This window comes from Plectropomus leopardus, chromosome 15 (assembly GCF_026936395.1).
Source record: "Plectropomus leopardus strain MGB_pleo_1.0 chromosome 15, ASM2693639v1, whole genome shotgun sequence".
Lineage (NCBI taxonomy): Eukaryota > Metazoa > Chordata > Actinopteri > Perciformes > Serranidae > Plectropomus > Plectropomus leopardus.
In genome coordinates this window covers 23,033,648-23,053,928 of record NC_142190.1, presented here as the reverse complement: position 1 = coordinate 23,053,928, position 20,281 = coordinate 23,033,648, and the positions used below count along the sequence as shown (strand labels likewise).

The 20,281-nt window shown below is 37.5% G+C and overlaps 2 protein-coding genes across 2 annotated transcripts; one reads left to right on the top strand and one right to left on the bottom strand.

Annotated features, from left to right (window-relative positions):
• Positions 1-171: 171 nt before the first annotated feature.
• On the bottom strand, positions 172-11,170 carry LOC121952156 (complement factor B-like). The gene is made up of 19 exons (XM_042498672.2): positions 11,084-11,170; positions 10,577-10,641; positions 9,556-9,762; positions 9,284-9,469; positions 9,015-9,191; positions 7,561-7,647; positions 7,112-7,251; positions 5,651-5,795; positions 5,412-5,540; positions 4,963-5,073; positions 4,630-4,764; positions 3,216-3,331; positions 2,736-2,868; positions 2,413-2,551; positions 2,154-2,230; positions 1,287-1,387; positions 1,002-1,131; positions 803-852; positions 172-648 (listed from the first exon to the last, which is right to left on the bottom strand). The coding sequence occupies exons 1-19, from the start codon at positions 11,089-11,091 to the stop codon at positions 469-471; spliced, it is 2,316 nt and encodes a 771-aa protein (XP_042354606.1). The 5' UTR covers positions 11,092-11,170; the 3' UTR covers positions 172-468.
• A 1,909-nt stretch (positions 11,171-13,079) lies between these two features.
• On the top strand, positions 13,080-20,218 carry chek1 (checkpoint kinase 1). The gene is made up of 14 exons (XM_042498670.2): positions 13,080-13,236; positions 13,512-13,577; positions 14,315-14,429; positions 14,574-14,682; positions 15,430-15,494; positions 15,577-15,646; positions 15,732-15,920; positions 17,265-17,369; positions 17,469-17,552; positions 17,631-17,709; positions 17,798-17,963; positions 18,188-18,319; positions 18,527-18,628; positions 19,786-20,218. Exons 2-14 carry the CDS (start codon positions 13,513-13,515, stop codon positions 19,879-19,881), a joined length of 1,377 nt encoding a protein of 458 aa, XP_042354604.1. The 5' UTR covers positions 13,080-13,236; position 13,512; the 3' UTR covers positions 19,882-20,218.
• The last annotated feature ends 63 nt before the right edge of the window (positions 20,219-20,281 follow it).

Here is a 20,281-nt window from a genome sequence, read left to right as displayed (position 1 = left end):
CCACATGGCCTAAAATTTAGCAATATACTAAATAGATAGCAAGCATAATATAAACATTATGGCAAAATCTCTAATTTATGTTGTCTCACTGTATATGCTGTCATGCTGCTAATCCTAAACCAGGCCAGCATAAACCATATAGATTAGCATCTCTTCAAAAACATCAAGACATGGGTTGATACTGTTTTATTAACTGCTGTACATCATGGTTGGCCACTGAGGATGCTGATTTAATGATGATAAAGTACAGAGCAACATAACTGATAACAATTTGCAGGACTGCTATTGTGCATTTTGGGAATGGGTGATGCATTTTTTTTGTGAGCATGTGTATGTATGTTTTTGGTAAAAAAAAAAAACAACAACATTTTGAACACAGCATCAATCAGCAAAATAACATAAATGTATACACTATAAACAGATCATATAACTGAAATGCTGAAAAAAAATGTATGCATGTAAATGGATTTAGCTGTTCAAAAACTCAAGTGGTGCGTAGTCATCCTGGGTGTCATTTCCAAGGACCGATTTAAGAAAAGGGACAACTCTGAAAAGATTAATATGGAAATCTCTGGAGGTGTGATCTGACTCGACGAGACCACCTCCCGACTTGCACAAATCCTTAGTTCCCCAGCTTACCAGTGCAACCTATGAAAGACATCACCGGTTACTTTACGTAGTCAACAAGACCTTATGTGGTCAAATCACATTCCCTAATTTATTCACACTATAGCTTTATTTAGCTTTTGATAGATTTTGCCACCATAGTCGTTTGCATATTCATGAAAAAATAACAGCTTACCTGTACTGTTCGATGCTCATAGTTCTTGAACACAGCACCTCCAGAGTCACCTATACACACACACACACACACACACACACACACACACACACACACACACACGATTACACCCAAAATATAACAAAGTTCAACTCAGGGATGTTTATAGGATAACTAGCTGCTCCTCTTGAAGAGGGAAATAACTTATAACATAACATACCTTTACAGGATATATGATCTCTGAAAGGAGTCAGACCACCAGTGCACAGGAAGTTATCAGTCACAGCAACCTTTGGATTAACCGTCGTTATGCCTTCTGCCCCTAATGCGTGTTGGATGCATGTATCTCTCTGCATTGGTGAATTGGAGGAAAAACCATTGCTAAATTTGAAATTTTGAGTGAATACTGACAAAAGCAAACACACAGACACACAGACACACACACACACACACACACACACACACACACACAAGGCACAACACAGTTTAGCAATATAAAACTTACCTGATCATCAAGCTTAGCGTGGACTTCTTTTTCCGATATAGTGTTTCCTTTCTTGGTCAGGAAATTAAGTCTTTCAAGATGAGTCTTTAACAGAACCTCCTCTGTATTTAGAGATCACAAAAATACAGTACATTGTACCTGAGGCTCTGGGGGTATCTTAATTTTAATGGCAAAGCCACTGAATTGACAGAAGAAGACAGTTGTAAGGCATATGACAATCAGATTTTACCTTCTTTTATATCATAATAGGACTACTGCTACACTGCAAAGCAAAAAACAATGCTGTTTCCTGTAAGTGTTGCATGTCTTGTATGGAGCAAGTGGTAAGAATGTTTTTTTTTGGCAGATGCTGTTCTCACCCAGGGGTCTGTAGTCAACAATGCCAATAACAAGCTATAGAGTGCCTGTTGTTATGGCATGTAGGATTTTTCCATTGGATTATTGCAGAAAGTAAGCTATGTGGAAAACACTCATGATACTTACACGCTCACGTTAAGCAAGATAATCTTCACAAATGAACACCAGTTTTTTTTAAAAAAAACCAGTATCAATAAGGCCATTTGGGTACGGGCTGAATAATGTCGGTAACACAATGGGGCTGTCAAGCTATGTTCAGAGCAGCTCATTATAATGATGTTTTAAAGTGTTTTAGCCAATTGCCTTTTTTTGAAGAAATAAAAACCAAGCTACTAACTAAACTAAGCTAACCAAAAAACTCACTAAAAAACACCCATTGACTTCGAGACCAGGGAACAGGGAATGCTAAACTGTGGTTGATTTAACTGTCAGAATCAATTAACAGGGGAAGATCAGTTTTGGGGACGTTTAAAGACCAAGCTTTATCACCGCGTGTAGAATTTACTTCACCTTGATGTTTGCAGGTGGATTTACCAACCAGTTTGAGAGCATCACTGGTCTCCTGGGTACAGGGTATGCAAATAGGTCTGAATGAGACAAAAGAACATCGAGGATAATTTTCCAAGTGAATAGCTTTTAGCACAGAACATTAATTCATAAAAGTGCAGAACAAATATTTTCTTAAGGACATGATTTTAAATTCTGTTTTATCAATAACAAGGTAGGGCGAGAATGTCACATTAAATCCAAGTACGACAAAAGTTCTCACCTTACAGCATTGGAGATTTGAACATCGTCTTCTAGTTGGATGAGAGCCACATCATAGTCATAGAACTCCTTCACGCCCTCATTCACTTTAGCTTTAATATTGTACTTTGGGTGAAGTTTGAAGGTTTTAACTTTTTTCACTGTAAAAGAGACAATATCAAGTAACTGTTGTTGCCTTCAGCAGGAGGAGTGGATAGCACGCAATTTTATGATGACATGATTTTCACCTCAAAACTATATTCAACAGACTACCAAAGTAAATAACTGTACTGTAACTATAACTGAGGACACTGTAACAGATGCTGAATAAACATTTATCATTACCTCTGCCATTTCCATCATCAATCTCAACTCTGACATGCTCAGGTAAGTCTCCAAATGTAAAGCAGTGAGCAGCAGTCAGGACAAATTTGGAGGTCACCAGAGAGCCGAGGCAGTTCTTTGGCAGACCTTCATTCTTAAATTTTAAATAGTTAAAAAAATGTATTATTGTTGTTATTTATAACACAAAGTGACAATGCTGAAGAACAAACAAACAAACAAACAAAAAAAAACTTGGACAACATGGCAGCACAAAATAGTTTTTCAGGAAATGCTACATCTGAAACTTCACTGTGTTTTCACCAAAGCCAAATATGAACAAAAAAGTTATTTTATTCAGTGGAAAAGTAATTCTGATTTTAATGATTACTGTGGTACAACACAAGCAGTTAACATTTTTGTCCATTCTCATGCATAAAAGAGTCACACAGTCAACCTTGCATATTTGTATTATAAAGTTAAATGAAATACTAAAACATTTACCTGGACAGTAATGTACACCCACCACGGATACCTTTTCCTTGTGCTTTCATCTGTCCTGTCCTTCTTTGAGTCATAGTCCTTATGAAGACCACATAGACCTTTAACTTCTTCTTCATCTGCATTAAAAAACATAAAGGAACCAAAACCCAATCAATGTAGCTCATGGTCATTAATGTTGAATGTACTGCATTTGGGGATTAGTATCTTAAAGCCATTACATTAGCCTATATAAAATTGCTAAATATTCAGTTAATAGATGCTTTCATCCAAAGCATTGTCAGAGGAAGACCTATTTTCAGACATATTTTCAAGCTGTGAATGTTTTGTTCAAATGTGTATTTGTATAGAGAGAAAAATTAACGGTTCAGCAGCTGACTGCTAACATTTGGACGGCATCATGCTCACAATGTTAATGCTAATGTTGAGCTTTAATCTACGATGCTTAGGTTAACATGTTAGCATGCTAACATTTTTTAAAATGACCACAAAACATAAAGTACAACTGATGAGAATGCCATTAGTTTAACTGCTAGAAAAAAACATTAAATGTGTAGAATTTAGTGACGTATAAACTGAGGTTGAAGAACTGAAGGCAAGCTATGTGGCCGACACAAAAACACGAAAAATGTAAATGGCCCCATCTAAAGACAGTATTTGTCAATTTTGGGCTACTGTAGAACAGCTTCTGTAAAAGAGGACCTGCTCTGTATAGATATTAAAGGCTCATTCTAAGGTAACGAAAACACAACAATTCTTATTGTCAGGTGATTATAAACTAATGAAAACCTACTAAGAAATATTAGATTTCATTTTTCCCAACATATGTCCTTAAATTCTACAAACTGGACTTTTAAGGGAGTAAAGGAATCAAAATTCATTGTGAGGTGAACATGAATGTTTGAGAAATACATCCAACAGTAAGACATACATTCTGAAACACATATATCAACCTGCATTACAGGGGAAATACCATGTGATGACCAAAATTAATGGGATTAATCCTAATTTTAAAAAATACATACATTCCTCCATGTGTGACAAAGCAACATTTACAAAGTTTGATATGTAGGCTATCATACAGTATTATATAGCTAATATATAATATAATGGGGTCTAAAAGAATACTTCATCACATCTGTCTTTCGCTGCTACATCAGCGGTGTGGCTACATATCATGTACAGACACAGATCAAGAGTGATAGTTCTGCTTGCTCTTATGTACTTTCTTAAACAAGACAACCGTGTTCTGGCCTCCAGTTATGATCATATATCTGCCATGTCTAATTAGAGGGTGGAGATTAATGCTATGGTAGACTAGAACAATAATAGTTAAACTACAAATACATAACACATATCACAATATAAATGATCAAATTCATTCAGCTTCCTTGCTTTATTTACATAGATAACTTACCAATTATATCATCAAAGGTCTCTTGTAAATTGCTAATTTCCTGCAGTCTGAAGTAATGCTCTCCACCGGTCCCTGCTGTGAGGGGCTGCAGATCCTCATCAAAGATCTCTGCTCCAATGGCAAAAATATAAATGTCTGTAACAAAATGAAACGGAACATGAAAATGAGACAATCTTGGGTGCATTAAAACATTGTGTTCAAGTTATTGGTGAGGCATCACTAAAATGTTACTGACAGTATATAGCATGTGTTTAAGGAAGAGTCAACAGAAACGAAAGGCTGAATGATATTTAGCAACAGAAATCTGCAAAATAAATTCAAAGTTAAACTTACCAAGATATTCTTCCCTAGACGGACTCTCCTGATCACCAGTTTGGTTCATGTATACCATGTTTTTTATTTTAGCCACAGTGGGTGCTGGTGATCCGCCCATATTATAAGCACCTGCAATAAAACAAGTGTTAAAATGATGTACAGCAGCTTTATTTGGAATACAACTTTTTTTTTTTTTTTACTGCTTTCAGCTCATATAAATGATACTTTCATAATATACTACAATTAGAAATCAGTGCTGATTTGATTGCACAGAAACTAGAATTTAATGGAAGTAGCAGTAGTAAGAACAAATTGGGAATGGTGTATTTTAAAGGAATAATCTGATATCTCAGTAAATACAATTACACTCACTTTATTGCTTATTTGAATCAATAATTTGCCTTCAGTGACAGAAATTGGAAGCTTCAGTGCTGAAAAAATTAAATATGCCAAGTGGCTGAAATTACCATCTGTGAAAATGAGAAAGACGTGACGATGTTCTTTAAAGCCCTCCACTCCAACTTGTTGCTTTATGAGAGCCATTCGCTCCAAGAATATATTAAAGGCGAGATTCAGGTCTGTTCCAGTGTTTTTGTCTTTGAGTCAAAACATAAACACATAAAAAGTGAAATAAAGCTCAAGCTGCTTATTGAAACAGTATTTCAAACTATAAATAAAATAAAATATCTCTAATTATTTGACTCACCGCCTACTTTAAAATTTTCCAATTTCCTCTTGACGTCACTGAGTTCTACATGGCCATCCAAAAAATCGAGAATACTGACAACTTCCTCATATTCAGAAGAGAAAAATATGACTTCATAGTTTGGAGTCACAGCGAAAGATGAAATCTGTGAAGACACATAGTAAATCAATTAAATACAATAGGGAAATGATCTTTAGTATCGTATGTGCTTTTGACACAACACATGCAAACTTGTCAAACTGCTGTGAGATATTATGTCAATTCAACGCCTCCTTATGTATCAAACTGCTTATGGTTGTTATTTTGTTGAGTAATTGATTCATTTATCAGCAGAAAGAGAATCCTGTAGTGTGCACTGACAACAAGCCAAGAGACTCGTGCCAAGAAGCATCAATCAAGATTTTGATGTGTAATTCATAACGCAATTTACTTCTAATGGGCTGTTGTGCTGGCAGCCAAATGGGGTGGGATTACGTTTGCGCATGTTATATGTACAGCGAGCCAAATATGCTTTTAAAAGTGTGTCAGACAACGTAAAAAGCCTCATATGTTCCCAGTCACATAATAAATACAATTCAGTTTATGACTTTAAACAGTGAAATCCACTACTCTCAGTTAGTATTATGAAAGTCACATAGAAAAAGTTGAAAAAATAATTAAATGCATTGTGCAAAAAAGGTGGAATAATTAAACTGCATGATGCATGTTTTCTATAAATAAAAAAGATATTATGAAATAATCATATGAATAACTGCAGACAAAATATTTAGTATAACCATGAAACAGTGAAATAATTCTGTGCATTTTTAAAACTCAGCAGCATTATTATGAAATGTCATATCATACTGCGCCCTCTTCTTCTTTTCAATTTTTTTAATAGCTAGTTGTGTGAAAATAAAACTACCACAATTTTTTTTTTTTAAATATTTCATTCCAAAACGGGGCAAAGCAAATTAAGTGACTGGCTGTTAATCTGAATGGCAGTGGAGTGTTTTGAGGAAAAATACTTCAATACTTCAGTCTCAATATGCTCAAGACTTTTCTGGCCTATAATTAATACAGTAGCTTCCTCTGCCATGCCCAATACAAACAAATATAATTTAGCTCTGGAACAGATTGAGTGATTGATCAAATGCCCAGAGCAGTCACGCTAACTGCTATATTTCTAACATGTTTTAACAACTCAGCAAATTTACTGCCAACATCCATCAACAGTCACCCCATGTGCATCCTTTAAACTGAGCCCACAATCAGCGAAAACAGTCTTACATCTCCAGCCACAGCACAATGTTGCTGACTGATCGCAAATTCAGCATATTGTAAAAGAGGCTACTGTGGCGATCACCCTCTCCAAATAAATAAATAAATAAAAAACTGTAAAACTTTAACGCATACTGTTGAATCATTTTGGATAAAACTTGCTCTCATTTTTAATAAAGAGGAAAGCTGTTTGTTTCTTACCTTTGTAATAAGTTTTATCAAAGCATTTTTTGCATCTGTGATATATTGCTCTTCAATGCTCTCAGAAATATCCACTGCAATATAGATGTTAAGTGTCCCATTTTTTGAAATCCTGATTTTTCTTCCCTCCTGTGTGTCATCTAAAAAAAAATCCACAACAAAAACCGTTATTGTGCCATACACATTATGTTTGTTTCTTAAGAGAAATGTCTAATATAAGAAAATACAGTGTCAGATTGATACTAACTAATTAAGAACTAATATTTTGTTGAAAAAGTATGTTTTGAAAGAGTTAAGTGTAAAGTAGGATAAATTATGAAATTATTGTGATATTTATTATTAACAAAATGATACATACCTCTCTACTGAAAGTTGTGGTAATAGCAAAAATAATCTATATAGCATTGCTATTAAACAATGCAAAATTATTGCTTATTCCACTAACTTACCGATGGGCTCCAAAGTGGTGAGGCTGTTTTTGATTGCGCTACCAAATGCCTGTGAAACCTCCAGCGAAGTGTCATAGGTGTATTTGTCTGCAAGAAGCAAAAGTCACACAAACAACCGTTTGTAATAATTGTGACAAGGTGGAAGTGTTCCTAAAAAAAAGCAAATAAAAGATTTTTCCCATCACTGCAGAGACCGGGGTCAAATTCTCAGTAGTTTCAGGCAGCGTCTTCTGGTGGGAAGCTGGTGAGGGATCACCTAAATAGAGACTCCCTCTGCATATGGAGATTCATCTGCCTGATCAACCAATAGTGGTCGGTAGCACACAATCCCTCACTGGCTTCCCACCAGTGACCAGGAGGCTGCAATTTTTAAAGGGAAAGACAAGCTGTTTAAAAGACAACACTGCTTGAGGTTAACAGTTTATACAAATACAAGTGAACAGAGCTATGACGATAACTAAGTATTAGATTGTGCTTGATCCGAACCAAACCAGGCCAACTGTGTCGTAAGCAGCAACAAGAACCAGAGTGTAAAGGCAAGTGACTGTTACAAATAGAAAGAAAAAGATAAAAACACTGAGCTAGTGCAACGTTTTGTTTCAACAGTGTGTGCTAAGACTTATTTTTGTGCCTCGCATGTTGCTAAAGTCAGGTTTGAACATTTAGATCAAGTTGATGACATGTCTTTCAACATCTGTTTCATGTAAGCAGGCAGATTGCTTTACTTGGCCTGATTACCACAGAAACTGGCACAACTGTGTCAGTCTCTGTGCATTTAGGCTTAGAAAAAAGAAATATTGTAACGACATAGGTCCTGCACGAAAACAATTGTTCACATGGTTTCACATGGTCTTGAACACCAGCCTCCTGGGAGAAAGTCCTGTGTTTTTAACACTCAAGGTAGTCTTCAGAATTTTTGATTTTTTTTTGGGAATCTACCAAAAACTGTCCCAGATTACCTGACCGCACCCTACTGAACGTAATGTACTTAATGTTAACATACAAAAGTTGGGTTTAGGAAAGGAAACATGATGACAACGTACCATGAATGATTCAGAGTTCACTTGGTTTCACATAGGACACAAACACCCGTCTCCTTGGTGAAGGCCCTGCGTTTGTTTGACCACTCCCCCTAACCTGCCTCCTTACATGACTTTTGTGTTTTATATTACTTCCTTCCATACTCCGATAAGCACACTGGTCACGTAATAACCTTCTTGATTACGTGGCTTATAAAAGCATTCTGGTGCATTACTTCTTGTTGGTATAAGTACGAACAGTGCATGAGAACAGCCTGCACTGTTAGCACTGTTAGCACAAGCTCCATATTGACAGCCATGTGCAGGCAACCTCTGAATCATAGATACACTCTGAATATCTTGTAGAGCTCCTTTAAGCACAGTTTCCATTAGACCCAGTACAAACAGAACTGTATTTGTAGGTATCTGTCTTACAGTAGCACGCTGGCTCATTTCCAGTCCACTGGCCGTTCTCCTGACACACCCGTTCACTTGATCCCACCAAAAACAGGTCGCCATTGCAGCTGTATTTCACTGTTTCGTCAATTCCAAACATGTTCCCTGTTCTTGAAGCGCCAGCTGGGATACCAGGATCAGCACAACTGTCTCCTGCTGTAGTAACAGAAAAGACAAAACACAAGTCATAAAACAGCCACCAGTGAGGATACACCCCAAACCTGAGTAGGTGGCCATTCAGGGCTTACAGTCACGGCTGCAGATGGGAGTGGAGCCGCTCCACTTCCCATTTGGTAAACACACACGTTTGGATGAGCCTCGCATTGTGTATCCAGAGTAGCACTCATATATGGTCTCATTGTCCACAAAGTACTTTTCCTGAGGAGGGGAGACTTCTCCATGCTCCAGCACAGTGGGGTCTGGGCATTCAACAACTGCAAAACAAAAGGATCTGAGTTTTTGTGTAGAGCAGGCAGCCAGTGAGAAACATCATCATCATCGTCATCATCACATCACTCACCCTTGCATCTCTGAGGTCTAAATCTTTTTGGTGCTGGTTTCCAGGAGCCATTAGCCTGGCACAGGCGGGTCGAATAGGGGTATGGATAGTAGCCCTCGGGACAGTGGTAGACCAACATGCTGTTCGTGTTCAGCTGCTTTGTCAGTGTGTAATGACCTCCTGCAATTTCCATCCTGTCCTCCGTGCAGTCACAACGAACTTCACCCCCTGGAAATTTTGACCATTTTAGAGCACGGAGTGGTACACCCTTCAAAGATTTAATAATGCACTCAGACTCAGAAAGCTCCCTCCAGAGCCATGTCAGACATTATGCAGTTGTTTTCATGTTACATAATGATTTAGCTCATCTTTATGTGGAAGAAATAGAAGTGTCCCTTTAACTCACAGGTTTCTGTCAGCTGTAAGAAGTTCTGCTGCATTTTAAAAGTTAATATAAATGTGTGATCAAGATAATTTTTATTATTTATATTCCACCCCAACACTCATATTAAACAGTGTTGACCCTTTACCCTTAGTGTTAGATTTATATGATTTGAAGTTAGCACTACAAACAGCACATATTAGAAGCATTAGATTATATTGCATGGTAAAAAATAACTATTCATTTTAACTTAAAAAAAAGTATCTGGGCTGCCTTAACTGATTAAATTGACTAATTTTATACGACAAGTTGAATCACTGCAAAATGACATATTTATATTCTTTATACCTATTTATACTCCTTTTAATGCTCATTATGTCCATTAAAGGTATGATGGAGTCTCAGTTTGTATTCTCCAATTCAACTTAAAACAAGCTCTTTTGAAATAAGACAAATAGTTTCTCTTAACAGTGACATTCAGGGAAAAAAAACTAGCAGCAAATTTTCACTTTACATCTACATGTTGTCTATAGCCTATGTTGTTCTTGTAGCAAAACCAACTTGACTTATACAATAAATAAAAATACATGGACATTTTGGAAATATAGAAAGTCAAAATAACATGTAAAATATATTACTTCTAAAGTAAAAGTGGCTCACCCATACAGAGGAGGCATGAAAGAGCAGCAAGCCAACGCCAGTGGACAGAAAATCCCATGTTGAATCTTAAACCGGGGAGCAATATGAAAATGAGAGGACTTTCCAGGAGACGTACATTTATTTCAAAAAGGACAGTGGTGTTAAGAAAGAGGGAGGGAATTAACAAATATCATCCTGGTAATTATTAACTTTTGACAAATAAGAAAATCAATAGTGTGTGTCACAAAAAAACACCCAACCAAGTTCCAACAAATTTGTACTGTTGCATTAAACTAATGACTATAATTAATATACATAATATACATTAATACATTAATTTCTATAATGTCGAAAAAAAGCAAGTTTTATTACAATACCTGGTGGTACTATCTGAATATTAAAATACATAGAAATACTTTTAAAAAGATTTTTAAAAAAGAATCTCATGTCCTTACTTCTAAAACTTAAACCCTTTTCCTCAAAGATTTGTTAGATTTAAATACATAAATTCAGTGCAGCTCCGATTACCTGCTCATTTTGTCTGTTGTAGTCCAAAGCCCTCTTCTTTGTGTGTCCTGTTTAAGTAGGCCAGCTCTGGGTTTTCCACTATTTGTACACACACACACAGTCACATGTTGCATTAAACAGTAAACAGTACCAGTAAATGTAACGTAATAGCGAAACCAACCCACTTCATCATTTCCCAAAACCTGCAGGCACGGTTAAGCTTTGCTTATTGCCACATTGATCCAGGTATTGATTTAACAGCCAGTGATACAGCGTGTGGTTAAACTGTAGCTTTCCCTGACATTTGTCAATCTTCCTTATCTGTTCAGCGACTTGCACAATGTTGCTGTTTATACTCTTTATATCCTCTGATGGTGTGACAGAGTTTCTGTGAAAGCGCTGTGTGTAGTCAGTGAAAAATTTAAATATTAGAAAACTGAAAGGTCAGCAGGGGACAACATGCACAAAGTTATTTCCCTCAGTCATTGGACACTAATGCTGCTCACATTTGAATACATATCTTGAATTTTGTCCTCATGAGTGGAGCATTTTGATTAATTTTGTTTGTCTTAATTTATTGAAAACACTCTCTTAACATTTAATGAACACTTGAATTTACCTGCTTTCTGTCCAGAATGTCAATTTTACACTCTGTGCGATCTAAGTGTCTGATTACTATAAAATGCACACATTCATCCATCTGAGGGTGCAACCCTCTGGACAAACCACGGACATCATTATTTGTTCCAGTTAGCATTTTTATAGCATGTCATAATATAGGTTGTTGGCACTGTAGGCTTTTAGGCACTTGGCCTGATTAAGCAGGGTACTTAAAACATTTGTAACACTTCTTATCATTGCAACGTAGGGCAGTTTTCCACATATTTGTGAACCACTGTGTTAATATCATTGTAAAAAAATGTCATCTTCATTGCAATTCTAGACACTAAAGTGCTATTTTCAGACTCGAACTCATAAACAAGCAAACAAATGAGGATTGATGCATAACAGTGTTGACAACGAGGGGCGGTGCTTTTGGGAGCAATGGAACGTTGAATACTTTTTCCAGTGGAAGATGAAACAGTTGTGATTGTCAAATCTGTATGTGATTTTGTTTATTTGTAACAAAAAATAGATGCGAGAAGGAACTGGCCCCCGAGTTTTTCTTTAGGAGAATCATCTGCATCTTGATGCGACAGAAACAAAGAAGCTGGCTGTGAATCAGAGGAGAACAAACTGGTGACCCCTGATTCCTGATACTTTGACATCTGCCAGGCAATGTCTGTGTTGGCCAGTGGTGTATTATCTTTGCTGTTGTGTACTGGGGCAGCAGGTTGAGGGTCGCAGATGTCAACTGATCTGCAAGGCCAGTGGCGTTGTGTAGGTGGAGCTGGATTCTCTTGCGGCAGTATCAGAGAGGACGATGCTGTACAGGATGCTGTGTACTCCATGACATCCTGGTCAAGCATTTAAGAGATGCATCCCAGATAAAGTCATTCTTTCCTGTGGCCATCAAACTTTTCAGCTTCTCCCTCAAAGTGTCAGACATTCTGAGGCAACAGACGGCCCTTGGATTTATTTTACCTGACAGCACTTAAATCACCATAATATATTTTTTATTTGTAGCCTTAGTTTTCCAACTGTGCAATACAGTAATCTGTGCAACAATCCAACTGTGCAATGCTCTGGAATTAATATTGCTTTTAAAGAAAACATCAAATAATGTTCTTTAATTCTTATTTATACAGTTCTTGCATTTTTACTGAACACACTCTTAATTCTGTACATTGTGGTTTATATATATTGTAGTATGGTACACATGTTAATGTATTATAGCCATTAAATGATACATAGCTGAAATATAATTATTATTTCATTATTATTGTTTATTTTTAGACGATTTTTTATTTTTTCTAAATTTGTTTCTGTAGTGTCTGAAGTGATTTTTATGTTTGGCAGCAGGGGGCGATAATGCAGCGCGTGAACCATCGAGCGGCCGAGAAGAAGCGGAAATGACGAACATGACGGAAGTTCTCGCCGGTAAAACAACAACGCGCCAAATTTGTGATAATTTCACTGTTGTCACTACCACAGGAGCGTCTAACACATGGACAAGTTTGTCTAATATTTGTTAAAAATCTGGGGAAGGCTGCTCGCTGAGGAAGGCTGTGCGGGTAAGTTAGTTACTGAACTACGAGTCGACAGCTTCTCGTTTAACTTGGTGCATCATGTTAGTTAATAACATTTAACAGCGCTGGTAACGGTTTGACAGATAAAACTCAAGATAAAACTCAATAAAACGTTAATATTCGGTGGGCAGACACTGCGTATGAGGGATAGTATTTGTCTAAAGTGACATAAGAGTAAATACCAGCCTCTAATGTAATATCTACGTGCATCTGTGTACTTTTTTATGACAACCTGAAAAGAACTGTGTTTGTGTTTTTAGCATGGCTGTGCCTTTTGTTCAAGACTGGGACCTTGTTCAGACTCTGGGAGAGGGAGCCTATGGAGAGTATGAATCCTCCTTTATCATTTACATCTTGTATTACTTTTCACACACACACTTTTTTTTTTTTTGCAACAAAATTTAGTTTGTCAGGTGTGTCCCTGTTCATGTGATGCCATGCAGCAAATTTGACCGTGACCTTAATTTTTTACAGTAAGAGTTAAGTAAATTTGTTGCGCTGACTCCATACTGTTATCAGTTTTCCTCACATGAAATTTAACTAAAGAATACCTTAAATACAATATAATGTTGAAGTCAAATGTGCAGCAAAAATTTGGTAATGTTTCCATGTTTGACATTTGGGGTCAGCCGATATTGTTTTTTTTAGGGCCGATACCGATGAACAGATATGCATTTTCAATAAAAACTAAAATCTTTCTGTCAATATTTAAAATTTGCGCTATAACAAACTCCTACACAAAACTTTAAGTGCCTTTAGCAATCGAAACTGAAATGTTCAACATCAAATACAGCAAGTTCCTCTTTTTTTATAAAGTCGAGTGAAAATTTAAATAAAAATTACAAAAAAAAAAATTCTCCCTGAGATTTTACAAAGTAAAAGTTCCTCCCTTGCTGACACTTTCTTTGCACCTTTTAATCAATACATTTTATCGGGGATCATTAAAATAAAATGCTGATACAGATAATTTGGCTGATAATCTGTCACCCCCTGTTTGACATCTTTAAATCTGACACTTCTGTCGAGATTTGATCCATGTTTTCTGGTGGTGTTATTATTGCAGAGTGAGGCTGCTGGTGAACAGACAGACGGAGGAGGCGGTGGCAGTGAAGGTGATCGATACCTCTCAGGCTAAAGAGTGTGCTGAAAATGTCAAGAAGGAGGTCTGCGTCCACAAGGTAGGTCATTTAGCTGAAACAGAGCAGATCTGCATTTTCTGCTGAAGACATATCACATCTGTAACAGCTGAGAAAATCATCGCTCATGTATGTAACTTTTTTTTTTTTTTAAATGTGCACTAAGTCACATTTGCTTCTGTTTAGATGCTCAACCACCAAAACATTGTGCGTTTCTTTGGCCATCGGAAGGAAGGAGTGACCATGTACCTCTTCCTGGAGTACTGCACCGGAGGAGAGCTGTTTGATCGAATCGGTAAGGCGGACGACTGCAGGTGTAACTGTCACAAACTGTCACACCAGGAACTCCTCAGTTCTGTCTCTTCTTTACTGTATTGAATTTAAATTTGCGTCCATTATAAAAGATATTACTGTAAAAAAGTTGGGAAATAAAAGTGCTAAGGTGCTGCAGGGCCAAGGTGCTAAAGTGCTAGTGTTATTGCACAATGTTTATTATAAGGTGCTATTTATGTTGCACATTGCCATATTGCATAAAGTTTGTAAAATGCTGGTGTGTACTGCAGGACGCAAGGATTTCCACACACTGGTGTGTGTGTGCAAATGCATTCGTGTATGCACCATTGCACAGTATTTGCATACATGGACAGATGTATATGCGTACACTATTGTAATTATACATGCTCACATGTCTGAGTTATCCTTAGCCACATCTTCAGATGGCTTTTGAAGGTTACAAAGCATTTCCTGACTGAAAATGGTATGCTGTTCCACAGTGTCCTTCCTTTAAATGCCAGGACATTTTGACAATAAGAGGTTTGTCTAAGGGACAACTCACAGTCTCCTCTATCAGTGGCTCTACTTATCAGAGTAGTGGAGCCACTGTGTTGTCCTCTGTTTGATAAACTCAAGGCTGATAGCAGCCCGATGCATTTGTCTGCTGTTTTCTTTTAGAAATGCTGTTTATGTGTATGTTGCTGTTGTGTATTTGGATAGTGGTGATTTCTTGAGGTTAGTAAAATGTTTTCTTTTTCTTTTATTTTAGAGCCTGATGTCGGGATGGCGGAGAAAGATGCTCACAGATTTTTCCAGCAGCTAATAGCAGCTGTGGTGAGTAAAGCAAATCTGCATGTTAATGTGGCCTCGTTATCAAGTTTCTGCTGTTATTTAACTCTCAGTTGCACTTTTGCAGGAATATCTCCACACTAAGGGCATCACGCACAGAGACATAAAGCCAGAGAACATTTTGCTGGATGACAAAGGTGAGGAAAAACAGTGTGCACTGAGGTGTCGAAGGAATAATTTGTTTTTCATTTATGATAATCTCCTGTTTTTCTTCGCCTCTAGATAACCTGAAGCTGACAGATTTTGGCCTGGCCACCATGTTTCGTTTCAAAGGACGAGAGCGTCTCCTGAGTCGACTCTGTGGGACTCTTCCCTACGTGGCTCCAGAGCTTCTTAGCCAAACAGAGTACAAAGCTCAGCCCGCAGATATCTGGGCTTGTGGGATCGTCCTCACTGCCATGCTGGCTGGAGGTAAGATCAAAAAGTCTCTGTCTGAAATCATTCACTCCTTCACTGCTCCATATTCTCGGGAGTTTTATGTAAAGGACTATATAGCGAGCTCAGCAGCAAAAATAAAAATAAATTGCAGCACAATTGAAGTCATGCAGGTGGACTATCCATAATAAATACCAGTGAGTTTTTGTAATAAATTCATGATATTATGCTGAGCAAATTTTCCCCAAATTAATAAATACACAGTACTTTGTGGCCTCTTCTGTTGCGATATGCTGCTTTGCTGACATTGAACATTACTTTTGTGCCACAACTCCTGGATAAAAATTATTCTTAATTAAACAGCTTTTAGAGCTCTGTAGGAATGCCACCCAAAATTGGTCCTTTTCTTTGTACTTCAAATAATTTTAATAAAGAAAAGACACAGACTTGGTGCTTTTGCCAGACTTGCAAGAAATGGTAAGTGTGTAAGTGAAAATGATGAAGCACACATGATGAAGATGATGATATTTGGGCCTTTACATTCATATTTTACATATACTGTGCATTGTTTCCAAATTGTGGGTGAACATATAACGTCAGACGTCTCCCCCTCCTGGGGAAACTTACACATGGCACGATCGTTTTCACATCTTGCACTGTTGACTGTTGCAAAAGGATGTGATTAGTATTTACATGACATTTGCCTACACATCGATCGGTTAATCGTCAAAAAGAATTAAAAATGGCAGAAGTGATATACTTGAGGTGATAAAACTTTTCCAAAATGTTAACAAATATAGGCTAAAACAATGGCCACATTAAACTTCCTGTTTGCATCCAGCCCTTCAGTTGTGGAAATCATAGCTCCAGAACTTAGAGCATGGTTAACCCCAAAACTGAAGTAAGACAAAGAACAATAATAACAGGAGTTATGGAATCCATTCATTTATGTTTTCATGTTGCAATATCAACATTTCTCGACATTAATAAAGGGTTCCTTGTTAAGTTTCAAAGAGGTTTTGAGTTGCGACATTGATTGGCTCACAATATCTCAGTAGAGATGCGATTGGATCCAGATGTTCGTAAGTACTATTAAAAAAATAAATTATTGACATAGTTAATGTACAATGAAACAGGCTAAGCTAGTAGATTAAGCATTTTTTAGAAGTATGTGCTTTGTCAAATAATCAAAATTCAACTGTCAACACTCTGTGAGAACTGGAGCTGGTAAAGATGCATGCATGGAGAAAATTGAACACATGCTGATGCAGCTGTCCTGAGCTGTTTCTTCACCCTGTCACCTCAGGTGTAGCAGGAGTCTGAACGCAGGAGGTGGGTAGAAACATTTTGCCACTGTCTTAATGTTGCTTCTTTTTTTAGAGTTGCCGTGGGACCAGCCCACTGAGAGCTGTCAGGAGTATTCAGACTGGCTCCAAAAGAAAACATACCTACCTCCTTGGAAGAAAATACAGCCAATGCCTCTTAGTAAGACACAAATTCTACGTTTATTTTAGTAAATTATACAAGTTTAAATACTACATTTCTTGGAGTTTTATTGAATATAAATTTGACTTATCTCTTCAGGTTTGTTGTCCAAACTGTTGCTGGCCAGTCCAGATGCTCGCATCACCATCGCAGACATACAAAAAGAACGCTGGTTCACTCAAGGCAAGTCTCAATATCAGTATAATAGATTGAACACAGCTTTAAGTTTAATGTTCACTCATGTTTTGTGTATCTGTGCAGGTGTAAAGCAGCCGCCTCTGGGCTCAGGAGGAAACAAACATCTTCGATCAGATGCGGGAGTCATATCCCGCACCAACAGGTCAGAGCTGTGCATCTTTCTCATTTGAACTCGAAGTTGTATTTCTTTTTGTTTCTGTAATCTTAAGACCAAATTTCTCCCTCTGCAGTGATGACAGGAATGTTTCCAGCTCTCAGCCTGATTTTGCAGCAGGTGGCTGGGAAGCCATGTTGTTAATCAGCCAACTCGAAGGCCAAGTCAGCTTCTCTCAGCCGACCAAGCCGGAGCACATGTTGCTGGGCAGTCAGTTATTGGGCACACCGGGAGCCAGTCAGGTATTTCACATCCATACAGTCCAACAACAATGTATTATTTTATAGACGTCTAACAGGCACACAGTTCTAGGTCTTTTTCTTTATTATTATTTTTTTAATTTTACAAAAGAGCAGCCTTGTTTTTTTTGGTTCTGTTTTTCTACAAAAAGCAAATTTCTGTTTTTATGAATTCTACCTTAAATTGCTGCATAAAATCATGTTAACTTCTTACTTTGTGTGTGCAGTCACCGTGGCAGAGATTAGTGCGGAGGATGACTCGTTTCTTCACCACTGTGAATGCCGAAGTCTCCTTATCCGCCCTGACGGATGCCTGTGACGGCCTGTCACTCGGCTTCAAACTCACCTGCACCAAACAGGTACAGCTGTGCTCAAGTGTACATGATTCAAAGCTTTACAGATGTTAGATTCATTTTTTTGGTGGTTTTAAAGTAAAAGCCTCCTGCACCACACAGCCAGACGCCCTGTTTCTCCTGAAACACACACCAGGATGAACACACAAGCCTCCTCCAGCTGCTACAGATCATAACTCAGTTTGATGTAATGCGCCTCTCTGTGCCCTCCAGGTGACTGTGAGCACGCTGGACAAACGCAAGAACAAACTCATTTTCAAAGTCCACCTGCTAGAGATGAATCAGAGAGTGCTGCTGGACTTCAGACTGTCTAAGGTGAGTTTGTGCATTTAAAGTGGTACGTCGTGTTTTCAACATGAATTATCTATGGTCATATTAAATTTAGAAAGTCATGGGGTGTCCCTTAGCTCACACGGTAGAGCGGGAGCTGCTGTGGGTAAGTGCATGTCATCCCCTCTCTCTCTCCCTCCATGCTATAGCTGTTCTATTGAATAAAGGCAAAAAGCCCCAAAAATATACTTAAAATTGAGAAAGTTATCACTAAAACCTGGGACAGTAAAGTTTACTATTTGGCTACAGCAAAAGAAACTAATGGAAGAAGCAGCAACATCCTGTTTGTGAGAAAAGGTCACAGGGTTTTGGGAGATGTATCCAATAAAACAGCTGCAGTGTCACAATGCACCGGTATATATCCAGTACACCGCCACCCCGTCATCATCTGATATCAATGTGTATTTTTCTTAAAACCTGAGAACTAATCTTGGTGGAAAACATGCTGCATCTTTCAGTCATATTCATCTCAGTGACAAGGTTTTCAAAGAGTCATAGCTCAGTCAAATCGGAAAACATAGACAGGATTAACATATTTTTATGTTGTCTGATGTCTTTTGTGAATAAACGTGCATAAATTATCTTATGATTTATATCCCACAGCAAAGTCATCCACTTCATGGCAGTGGGATGTTATAGACTTTGAAATCTTATGGAAATAGAAAATATAAACAATGTGAAGAAGTGCATGAAAAATAACTTTAGAATTGAATTAAAATTTAGAGAAGAGGAAGCCAGCAAAAATATACTTTTATACTTATAATAATACGCCTATAATTATAATACGCCTTATTTTGATATTACCATATAGTTCATTGTAGCACTAAAGATGCAAGATAACAGTCACCAAAACTTTCCAATCAATGATTTACCTGTTAGTCCATATACCTTCATGTTAACAACTCTGGGTTCATAAATAAAAAGTTTCAGTTTGAAGACAAAATGTACCAGAACTGAGAGGAAACTGTATTTTTTCCCCTTTGGTCCAAATCAAGTGAAGTAAACTAAACCACATGAAGAGAAAATATAAACTAACAGGACCTAATCACCTAACATGTAGGTCAAAGGGTACATGCAGCTCATTGTGTGTTTGTAAGTGCAATTCTTCAGGGAGGTGCTGACGTGTGTCTCTGTGTTTCCAGGGTGACGGTCTAGAGTTTAAGCGCCTCTTTGTGAAAATAAAGCAGAAGCTCGGAGACATTATCAGCACTCAGAAGATTTTACCCCCCATGACATGAGCCACCTCTACCAACAAATGCACATCGCTACGGACACTGTGGAGGGAGAACCTGTATATATATTTAGCTGTTCTATTGATAAATGTATTCTACTGTTCTCTTTGTGTGTGTGTGTGTGTGTGTGTGTGTGTGTGTGTGTGTGTGTGTGTGTGTTTAGAGTCTTGTTTTTCAGTACTTGTATTCTTGTGAAAACAGGTTAAGTGTTAAGATGCCAGGAGTGAGGACATTTTTAAAAACATGGGCTACATCCTCACTTCTTGAATGAGTTTTTAGGTTTAGTTTTGTTCTGATTATGTTTGACATGATGCAGACATGAATAAATTATTAAAGACCAACATTGTATGATTAATATTGTGTGATAAATGATGCAAATAATGAAGACAAACACTGACTCAGAAAA

What these genes read in the sequence shown, in the direction of transcription:
- LOC121952156 (XM_042498672.2), bottom strand. An exon ending in TAGACCTCAGAGATGCAAGG is followed by an intron (nt 9,470 to 9,555) that starts GTGAGTGATGTG and finishes TTTGTTTTGCAG; the next exon opens with TTGTTGAATGCCCAGACCCC. An exon ending in ACGCTAAGCTTGATGATCAG is followed by an intron (nt 1,132 to 1,286) that starts GTAAGTTTTATA and finishes TCACCAATGCAG; the next exon opens with AGAGATACATGCATCCAACA.
- chek1 (XM_042498670.2), top strand. Translation starts at nt 13,513, where the DNA reads ATGGCTGTGCCTTTTGTTCAAGACTGGGACCTTGTTCAGACTCTGGGA. An exon ending in CATTTTGCTGGATGACAAAG is followed by an intron (nt 15,647 to 15,731) that starts GTGAGGAAAAAC and finishes CTTCGCCTCTAG; the next exon opens with ATAACCTGAAGCTGACAGAT. An exon ending in AACTCACCTGCACCAAACAG is followed by an intron (nt 18,320 to 18,526) that starts GTACAGCTGTGC and finishes TGTGCCCTCCAG; the next exon opens with GTGACTGTGAGCACGCTGGA.